This window comes from Seriola lalandi, unplaced genomic scaffold (assembly GCF_002814215.2).
Source record: "Seriola lalandi dorsalis isolate HSWRI2012SDOR001 ecotype SW California unplaced genomic scaffold, Sedor1 jcf7180002054181, whole genome shotgun sequence".
Taxonomy (NCBI): domain Eukaryota; kingdom Metazoa; phylum Chordata; class Actinopteri; order Carangiformes; family Carangidae; genus Seriola; species Seriola lalandi.
Genome location: NW_019524734.1, coordinates 47095 through 57517, shown reverse-complemented (window position 1 = coordinate 57517; position 10423 = coordinate 47095). Strand labels below are relative to the sequence as shown.

The 10423-nt window shown below is 43.0% G+C and overlaps 1 protein-coding gene across 1 annotated transcript in view; it reads right to left on the bottom strand.

Moving 5' to 3' along the window:
* Positions 1-1197: 1197 nt before the first annotated feature.
* The window catches only part of pappa2 (pappalysin 2), a 40289-nt gene continuing 31063 nt past the window's right edge, over positions 1198-10423 (bottom strand). Inside the window, exons 16-17 of the mRNA XM_023403712.2 lie at positions 6482-6580; positions 1198-2901 (exon numbers count right to left, since the gene is read on the bottom strand). Coding sequence (XP_023259480.2) covers positions 2764-2901; positions 6482-6580 — 237 coding nt within the window. The 3' untranslated portion in view covers positions 1198-2763. The remainder of the gene's footprint in view (positions 2902-6481; positions 6581-10423) is intronic.

Below are 10423 nucleotides of genomic sequence, written 5' to 3'. Positions count from 1 at the left end.
GCTGTATAAACATTTCTGACTGTTTTTCAGACGCTCATGGAGCCTGTCAGGAGTCGCAAGAAATCTTAGTTTTTTCATTCACGTGTACAGAGTCTTCCTCGATGAAGATGAAGATACGGGCACATCCAAACGTCTGTATATACTACACATCTACATCTCCCGCACGCTGCTCTTTTCTCAGCATCGCGATTTACTCACAATCCAAACGCCTCGGCCTCTCTGGATCTGCAACTCCTGAGGTGTTTGGATGATCAGTAAATCATGATGCTAACCAAGAGCAGTGTGCGGGATATTCTTCTTTTCAAAAGTGATGCGTAGACAAAACATGAACACCCCAGTATTACCGTCAACCTACTGTAGCAATTAGGAAGTGAAGGTACAGGTTGTTGCGGTTACCGTGGTCCCGACCCAGACTGTGAGCTGGAGACAAGCAGTTGGTTCCTTATTTATTCCTTCAATATTACATATTATATTACCATGTGAAGGTGATCCCATTCTTTCCATTTGCCCCCTCGACATGTGTGATGCTGTGAACTGAAGTTCCTGAACTGATGCATATGCAGCTGTAATTTATACTCTTTGTGAACCCAATGTATTATTCGCTCCTTCCACTTCTGCAAATAGTTTGGTTTTTTTTCCAAATTGAAGCCTGTTTTTATATTACACAGTATATTGCCACACAGAAACCAGCTGAATGAGTGCTTTGCAAATAGGAGGAGGACCAGGGAGAAACAAGTCCACCGCATGGCTAAATCTAATGTAACAAAGACACAAACAAACTTTATAGTCACAGCGATAAAACTTTCAGACATCCGCAGGCCTCTGGTCTCCGACAAGCTCAGAGAAAATGTTGCATCTACTCAGATTTCAAAAGGTTAAGTTGAAGAAAACAAAACCGAGGCAGAGTTTGATAAACAGCCAAGACACATGTTAAATTGTTCCTTTTCCAAAAACCGTGGAAGTATCGTACCTCCGCAGTTTCTGGGCTTTAATGTTTAGTAATTTATTAACGGTCGAAACACAACGCAGAGCGCGCTCAAATCCTCCTTCGGGGTGATTCAGTTATTCTGTCATTTCAAATTAAAAGCCAGCCTCTCTCTGTGGGGTTATCCAAACACACGTGCTCACGCACAGAAATCCACACAGGCGACGTCCCGAGCCAGTGAACGTGAATCAAACAAACTGCCAGGAAACAAATTATAGGGGTCAATATAAAGTTGCTATTTATTTCATATAGAGTATAAAGTACTGTAAAATATCACAAAGAACATGAGTACACTTTTATAGATACAATATTTGGATGGGATACTTGGGATTTCTTTTCTAGTGGATACCAGAACCTTTCTGACACACAAACATGCAAGCAGGAGAGAGCCGACGTCCCGTGCTGAACTTCACAACAACTCTTTATATTTTTGGCATCTTTTCAATTGGACTCCTTGTTGACTGATTTGTGAAGCAGCCTGACAATCTCCTCCTGCTGTGGAAATTCAAGATATTTAAGAACTTCCCTTTTGACATTATGCAGTTTGAATTGTACTCTGCTGTTTGTTTGTTTTTGTTTTTTTCCCAATTAGATATGATGTTAGATACGGACGACATAACTCATCCAATAAGATTTTTTTTTGTGTGTGTGTGTGTTAGAGTGTGTGTGTGTGTGTGTGTGTGTAAATACAATCGTCAAAAAAAAACATGTCCCTTTTGGAAAGCCCTGTGCACATGCTGTGTGATACAAATAAATGTTTGTATTACTGGAGTTGAGATATAAATAGTGTTGACTTGTGCGACTAATACGTGATCTAGTAGATATGTTAGGTGATCCAAATATATTAGTCTATACATGTTAGTCTTTACAGATATGTATCCTCTTACAGCTTCATGTAGAAGGATCTGGTGCACGATGATGAAGATTATACGTCATGTCAGTATTAGTATCACTTTTCTTTTTTCTTTTTCTTCTTTTTTTTGTTTTTGTTCTGCCATGAAGACAGAGGGGATTTGGTTTTGAGGTAATATTTCTGTGTAGTGGAATAGAAATTAGATGCCGCTTCTCCTTTGGCCATTTGGCTTTGATTTGATCTGACTAGTCCTCGTTGGGTTTTTGAGGAGCCTGTCATTCAACTTGAGTGAGAGATGTGTTTTGGCTTCGGTACGATTTAAACGTGGTGCTGAAATAATTCTGTGAGACGCTAAGATAGCTAACTGGATGCTACAGCGAACACGTTAAGCAGCAGTAGCCCTTACTGTAAGGTCTGTGCATGTCCTTAACAGGCACAGCCAGTTCTTTTGGTTTCTTTATCCCGAGGCTAATCAAGTCCAGAAAAGTACTTGAATCCATTTACAGTGATTCGATCCAATTATGATGACTTGATTTGTACAGCAGTGGATAAACTGCCTTTTAACCTCATTTGAACTAGACCTCATGGTTTTCTCAGTCGGTCTCCTCATTTTCAAAATGTCGTTTTCTCAAACGCGGCAGTCTGGAAAACCCTTAACTCGTTAACAGGAGAGGAAAACACTGTCCATGTGTGCAAGTTATTTGGCTGCGTTCAACACAAGAATCAGATTTTAAACCATCATGGCTGGTGTGTGATGAGCAAGATCGCTTCTGATAAAGATGAAAATGGCCTTTTATTGTATGAAGTCTGATTTCAGTCGCATTCTTCACATTATAAAATGTTTAAAAAAAAAAAAAAAGAATGTTTTTTTTGTTTGTTTGTTGTGGTGTGTACTCTGCGGTTCAGCTTCTTTCATTCCTCCATCTTATTGCATTCCTCCTCCTCCAGCTCCACCTCCTCCTCCTCCTCCTTCCAACTGCTTGGCTTTGCTCTTATTCTCCTCGGCGTCCGGATCACGGCAAGTGCACTCATCCTGATTGCAGTCCGCCCCAAACTGAATGACCTGTCAGTGAACAAGCACAACATTCAGCACTCGGCTTCTCAAAGCCGCTGCGGATCTTTCAACCTGTGGCTGGATTCAAACGCGACGCGACTTTTTCACGCCCGTCTGATGGATAAACCCGGAGAAGACGCATTTCATTCGGTTGTTTTCCCGGTTTCAGACGGTCTGAGATCAGATCTAAAAATCTAAAAATCAGTACGTAAAGTAAGTAAGTGGAACAAAAGCACAGAGAAGAAGTATGAAACGCAGCAGGGTAAAAGGAAATATTACATCAGGACTCTCAGTAAAATTAGAGTCACTAAAATATGCACTAGTTGAGGAGGCTTCCCAATAGGGTTGTTACATTTCAACTGTAGCAAAGAGTACAACTTTGAATGGCAAAAACAGACAATAAAAAATAAATTTGCTTGAACTGGCCGAGCAGCTAGTGAACAGTTCTGTGCTGAAAGGTAAGTACCACTTAGTAACCCGAGAGTGGTCTTAGTAGACTTGTTGTATTTCCTCACAGTTTCAAAGAGAACTCCTACAGCCCCCCGGAGGCCGATAAAGTGCATGATGTCAAATGGTTCAACGTGGCCTTTGAATGGCGAGAAACCTTGAGGGTCTTCGGGAGAAGGAGGGAGGAACGCAGCGCCGTGGAGGTGAACGGATGAACACATGTTAAGAATCAACAACAAGAGGCTGCCAGCTCTCGTCTAGGAAGCGAGCCATCACCACAGGTTGCAAAATAAACTCTGGTGCCCCGCGAAGCAGTCTGTTGCAAGAAATGTAAACATTTGCTCCTGGAGAGAAGGAGTGAGAGGAAGATTGAGAGAAAGAAAGGGAGAGGGAGAAAGGAGAGTGGGAGGCAGAGAAAGAAAATAAGGATGACAGCGAGCGAGGCGAGAAGGAGAGTGGGAGGTAGCAGCTTGTCGGCCTTCAGTGCTGATTGCTCTCGCTCTTGGAGGGAGAGAGAGAGAGGGTTGATGGCGAGGTAATAGTTTCGCTGAGGGCTCTCGACGAGGCTGCAGGAGGCCCGGCGTCACTTAAAACGCCAGCAGTCCCATTTAAGACGAACTGACGCAGCCATTAAATGTTTCCTTAACAGCTTCGTCTTGACTCAGCGGTGCAGTCACACAACAGCCCGAGCAGCACTCCGCCTCTGATGCCTCCTAACAACCTCTGGAAGGAGCGAGGGGGGCTTGTTTTTGCTTCATCCACAGAAACAAAAGCCAAGTCTTTTGGCTGTTTCCGAGTGTTTGGATTAGTTGCTTCCCTGCTGTTTACTGCAGCATATTCATGAACCCAATTCATGTAAAAGGAAAGGTTTCAAAGTAATGAATTCAACCTCGCGAGCAAGCGATCAAACCCAAACCTACAGTCGAACATAAAAAATAAAAAAAAAAATAAAAAAATCATGTCCTCTTCGTCTTCCTTCTGTTCGCTCTTTGCTGCTTTTAGTATTTTGGCCATTTGTCGGACTAGAACACAGACTGCAGTTAACAAATCAAAGGCTCTGTGTTTCCATAGATGGTGTGGCAGCTCCCATCTTTTTCTTCTGGAGCTTTTCCCTGTTGGCCAATGACTGAATCCCACCTGAATCATCTCTCGTGTATCCCTCCTCTCTTGTCATCGCTGCAGCTATCCCTGTAAATAAAACCAATACTGCCTGAGCTCCATAAAAAGGAGGCAGCTGGCCCGGTTAGACCAATCCAGACACAAATAGATATGAATATTCAAATATTTGATGTGGTTCAGATGTGGGTGACTTGTATTTGCCAGATACTGGAACAGTCCCTGAAGTGGCCATGTTTTTTGCGGAACAAAAAAAAAAAAAAAATTCATATAACTCATATCATCGTCCGTGTGTCTGTGTTTACGTTTTAATACGTTTTGAATCTGCTACAAATTGGCCTGAAATATCTGAAGTCTGAAGTTTTTTTCATGTGTGGCATCAGAGAAAATATGTAAAGTGGGTTACGCTGTGTTAAAAACCTGTAATTTCCTCCACCTGCATAAGTCCAGCCACAGCGAAACAGAGAGTTCTGTAAACAAACCCCCCCCCCCCCCCCCCCCCCATCACTCTGCTGGAGCCGCGGTGGCAGTCAGGATGCTGACTCTCACGGCGGTTTAGTTCACTTCCTTAGAACGACCTCCGCTCGCCGAGCTGCTGTTTTACAGTGGCCGAGTAAACCGCAGACCGTCAGACACCTCGCCGCTCCCACCCGTATACACCCCCCACCCCCCGCCCCCCCTTCCCCTGTAAAAGAGCAGTTAGTGGCAATCTGGCAGCTCATTTATTATGACGGCAGCTACAGACTCGCTGAACTCCTTCTCCATTTAGGAAGGAGCTGCCAGTGAGTCATGGCGTGCTGCGGACATGAAGGAGACAGCCGAGGCTCGGCTAACTGTAGGCCATAGGAATTAATAGGAAGGGCCCCCTGAGTGAGTGTCATGAATATGTGGCTGTACAGTAGCCAAATAGGGTATAGCAAAGGGAGGTGGGGTGAGCTAACTCCCAAACGTCCACATGGGAGAGACGTTCTCATGAAAGCATAGAAAAACAGGAAAAAAAAGATGTGTTTATGTAAAAGCAGTAGAGGGAATGAGCGGCCTGGTTTCCACCACTGGCCCAACCTGGGCTTGCTCATTATTATTCATACCATTCCTCTTAGCCACCCAATATATACAGCAATCATTTAGAGCAATTAGTGTAATGTGATACATTTGCATCTTGTAGTGCGCACGAACAAGCCATCACCAGGGAGAGTGTGTTAGGACGGATAAACACAAAGATATCCAACATATTCCTCAAACTGATTAGTCCTGCAAGGGATGTTTCTAATTTTAAAGTGATTGGATTAAGATTATAGACCTACATCACACCGCGGAGCTGCAACACAAGAAGCTTCTCATCTCCACTAAAGATGCTTGGGACCATCACCAAAATAATAAAACCGGATTTTCACTCTCATCTGCTAAAACTGTTATAGTGCAATAGAAGAAAACCTCATCAGGTTTGTTACGACCATATCCAACTGCCTCGTTCCTTTCTGCAGCGGAGCTATGGCTTAATATGAGAGGCGAGAAAGCGTATAGCAGCATGGGGTAGTGAAAACCTGCTTATTTGCCATTTGAGAGGAAAAGCTAGAGGCTACAAGTCTCCTCTGTTGTTGTAAGTACAGATGTGGGAGACTAAATAGGTGCAGTCGTTAACAGGAGCGCAGGGGAAAGTAGCAGGGATCTGTGTTTGTTTGCTTAGTAGAAGTCTTCTGCGTAGTGGCACAGCGCCTGTGCCAAAAGAGACGGATTTCTACTACTGTAAACAGGAAGAACCTGGCTTTGGGTCCAGCTTCAGCTTCTAAGCTCCATCTTGATTGCAAGATGCAAGCCTGGAGCGAGCCAAACAACACTTTGCCACCTTTCTAAAGGAAGTGGACAGAAATTATAAGTTATAAGTTATATGTGGGAAAAGAAAAGCCTTTTTATTATTAAAATAAAAACACAGCGTTGTGAGGAAGAGTGATGAAAGTCAACCTTTCTGTTAAGGCGTAAATCTCTCAGACAGGAGGAGAAGCACTGGAAACGTCTGTTTGTGTACCTTTCTGGTGGAGAGTGTGGACGGGCAGCAGTCTCCTCCGTCATACTGGCAGTAGGCCCGGTTGTTGGTGGTGTCACACCAGCCATCCCCTCCAAAGGGCTGCACACAAGTTACAAACAAGAGTCAGTGTTATGAACTGAGAAATAATGATAATTTTACCTCACACAGCATGAAAGGCTGGGAAGCCCAGAGGAAAATACGTGACTCAGCATCCTCCCAGAAAACAGATTTTCAGTGGCATATATTGTTAGGCAATTACATTGTTCGGAGCAAATGTCCATGAAAAAATTCAAAATAAACATTTTACCAGAATCAGTTACATGATCACTGTTCAATGCACGAGCAAGCCTGATATATATTTAGCAAAGGGTTCACATGTACTCTGATTTCATGTGGGGTGCAGCAAAACTTTCCCAAGCAGAAGTTAGCACTTAAAGCAGCTCGCCTCGACACGCTGCGTTGAGCCGCCGCAACCGCAGCCACCGTGATTGGCTGCAGCAAAACAAAAGGAGAAGCAGCCCACAGATGTGCGATGACAGTTAGAGATGGCTTTCTAGTCTAAATACCTACATATGTAATGTGGCTATGCGGACGTAAATATTAGTTAAAAAACTCAAAATTATATATTTTATTATGTATTGTGTATCTTTTGCTTTGTTGCGAATATCAAGCCGAGGGTTAAATAGGGTTACACGGGGTTAAACAAGTTCAGACAGTATGACGACAAAATACGGGGATGTGCCATGACAAGATTGTTAACTTAGCCTAGCTTGTCTTTTAGCAATTGCCTTGAGCTAGCATAAAACCAACTGGTCATATGCTTAAGAATTAGCATGATTTGTTTTGCATAGTTAGTTGATTGTACCCCAAGTTAGGCTTTACATGTAAATGATGAACGCTAAGGTAGGCTAACATTAGCTTAATTCTCTAGATGTAAAACCATTAGCATGATTGCAAATGTGAATGGACGGGACGTTGGACTAGTAGCACACAGAGAGGATGACTCTGTCTGATAAACCCAATGATGTATCCACAGTTATTCACCTTGAAAGTTAGAGTAGGCAGGTACGTGTCTGTGCAGCCGTCAGAACTTCTGTAACTTTGTGATGTCACAACAAAGCATGCACCAGTCTAAGCCACGCCCCTCACCAACCTGTTGTTACTAGAGCTCCAGAGAGGAGACGTAAAACTACATTGAGATGGTTTTTGGTGTTTAAAACCACAAATATATCTTCTTATGGATCAGAACTTCATGTAAAACACAGGAAGTGTGGTGATAAACAAGTGCATACATGAAAGCTGCTCCGCAAGTAGAAATGGCTTCTTCCACTTTTATGAGGCCATAGAGTAAAAATAATTTCTTTTGGCATTCCAGGATGAAATGATACAAATAATCAATCTCATTTAGCTCACGTTACTTAGAATACCTATGAATGACAATTCCTCAAACTGTTTTTGTAATGTTCTGGCCTCCGGGAGAAACTGGAGTGGCACGCACATTTGTGGAATTTAAGTTACATAGAATCTGAAATGCGTCATGATGAAAGCCTTTTTAATGTTTTTGACTAAACCTTGAGGGCTTTCCTGAAGTGCCAACAATATGAAAATAAGTGCACGGTGCCAAAGATACTTTTGGCTTTCTGCAGTGGGCTGATGGAGTCATTTCAAAGACTTAGCGTTCTACCTAACCTGCGCAGGGGGAGAGAACAGCTGCTGAGAAGATTTCTGCAGTTTTCTCTTCACTTCAAAGAACTCCCTACTTGACGAATCCCCTTGCCTTTCCCAACTAAACTGCCGTGGCATAAATAAATCTATTTAATCGTTCTGTTTCTGAGTAAATACTTTACCAGCAATTGTACTAGAAGCCTCACCCAAGTCACTACTACTATGTAAATCTTTGAATTACCTCTATAGTCTGAGGCAGTCATGCATAATACAGACTTGCCGAGCCTGATGTTAAGTTTTATTTGAATTTTAAAGATTTCCATAGCTGAGATTTATTGTGGGTTTGATCTCCTTTCCACATGCACATCTTTCCTCGCTGAAAACTGTTAAAATTTCGCAGACCCTGCACTTTGCCCATGTGAGGTTAATTTTGAGGTCAGAGCTCATATAGAGGTTAATTAGTATTTACATTCCCTTCCAGGCAGCATAAACCTCGCTCTCAACGGCGACGCATGGACTCATGGAGAGTATTAAACCAGCGAGAGTTGGCTGCGCACCTTAGTCCCCCATGCGTAATTAAAAGGTCAGCTGGTTTGTGTATTAGCTTTATTCTGTAACTCCCTTCAAATCAGTGTAAAAGAGACGTACAAAGCAGCAGCAGCCAACTCCACACCTTGCTAACATAAATATTCCACCTCTTAATGTTGGCTATTTCTAGGGCAGCGTGTGCTGTCATCATCACCCGCCAAGCTCTTCATCAGAACATTATAAAACACAGATACGAATTCTCGTGAACACTCTTCTGTCAACCAGCAATATATTTATTTTTTACTTCCTACCAAGTATCTGTATCATTCTTTTAATATCAGACATTTTATCACCCCCCACCCCCCCACCCAGTTCGCCCCCTGTTGCCCAGAGCATGCTGAAAACAGTTGGGGGAGTGTGAGGTTAGCCCTTTTCTGTTCTCCTTGGGACTCAAAAGTGTTTTTCCTTTTGATAGGAAAGGCAGTTCAGGGAGTTCAAGGGAGGTCCGTGTGTGTGTGTGTGTGTGTGTGTGTGTGTGTGTGTGTGTGTGTGTGTGTGTGTGTCCAGGTATTACTCATATTGTGGGGACCGAGATCTGTTTATACATTCTGGGGACTTGTCTTCTTTATGGGGAGAAAAAGCAAGTCCCTGTAAGGTTAAGGTCTCAAAGTCTCCAAGAAAATGAATATAAGTCAATATAATGAAGTCATGGAGACATGTCATGTGTGTTTGTGTGTGTGTGTGTGTGTGTGTGTGGTATTGGTAGTTCGGGTCTGGAGGTTGTAAAACACAATCCACTACATAGTGTGCCAGGCATCATGGGATATAAGCCATAGTACCTGGTGAGTGACTGGCTATTTTAACTTTAGCGAGGACAACCTCTGTGTGTCGCAGTTTTTGCTGAATTTGAATTTTACAAATATCCCCATGGTTGTGGAAACAGCTTCCTGAACGGTTGTAGTCTCTGGTGTTGTTAGTTTAAATTTTGATCGGACTTCATGCACATGCCTGTAGAAAAACCTGGTTCTCACAAATCTTGCAGTGTAACCTGTATGTTTGTAACCCTTTAACTTTTCTAAAGGAAACCGAAAATCTTTATGTGCTTAATAAATCACGTTACTGCCAAAATCTGTGAATAAACAGATTACCTAAGTGTACATAAACCCATGACTGAAGTTTCACGCCTGCACTTTAAAATGTCACTCGTTGCCAGCGGCCTGCCAACTTCAGTTGCTTGTGCTTCCTTATGAAAACATGACATGTCACCAGGTCGCCTGTAAGACCCCCTTTTCACAGAAGAACCACTTTATGTTACGGGGACTGCATGTACTGGTGTCATGCTCCCGGTCGAGTGTGTGCAGCTCATACAGTTAGCTGCAGAATAAGGTGCTGTCTACTTCCACAAGTGAACCACTGAAAGACTTTTACTGTGAAACGATAACACTGGGGTTACAGACGGATGACTGCTAACTGCTTGCTCTAGCCAGCGAGATATATTTTACAGTTAAGATGATCCTTAAATAATCCTAAAACACATTAGCAACGTAGCTAGGAAGTAGACAGGGCACACACTTCCAGAAGAAGCTCAGAGTTGAGCTGGTAGATTGTCTTAGTGGTTACGTCTTGATTGACTCCCTCTGGAGATATTCCTGCCACTTCCAATTGGAAGATTCAAGGGAGATGCGAGGGAAGACCCACAGATAATATCTAGTGAATAGCCTGCAAACAGAAGTGTAGGACCCCCCCCCC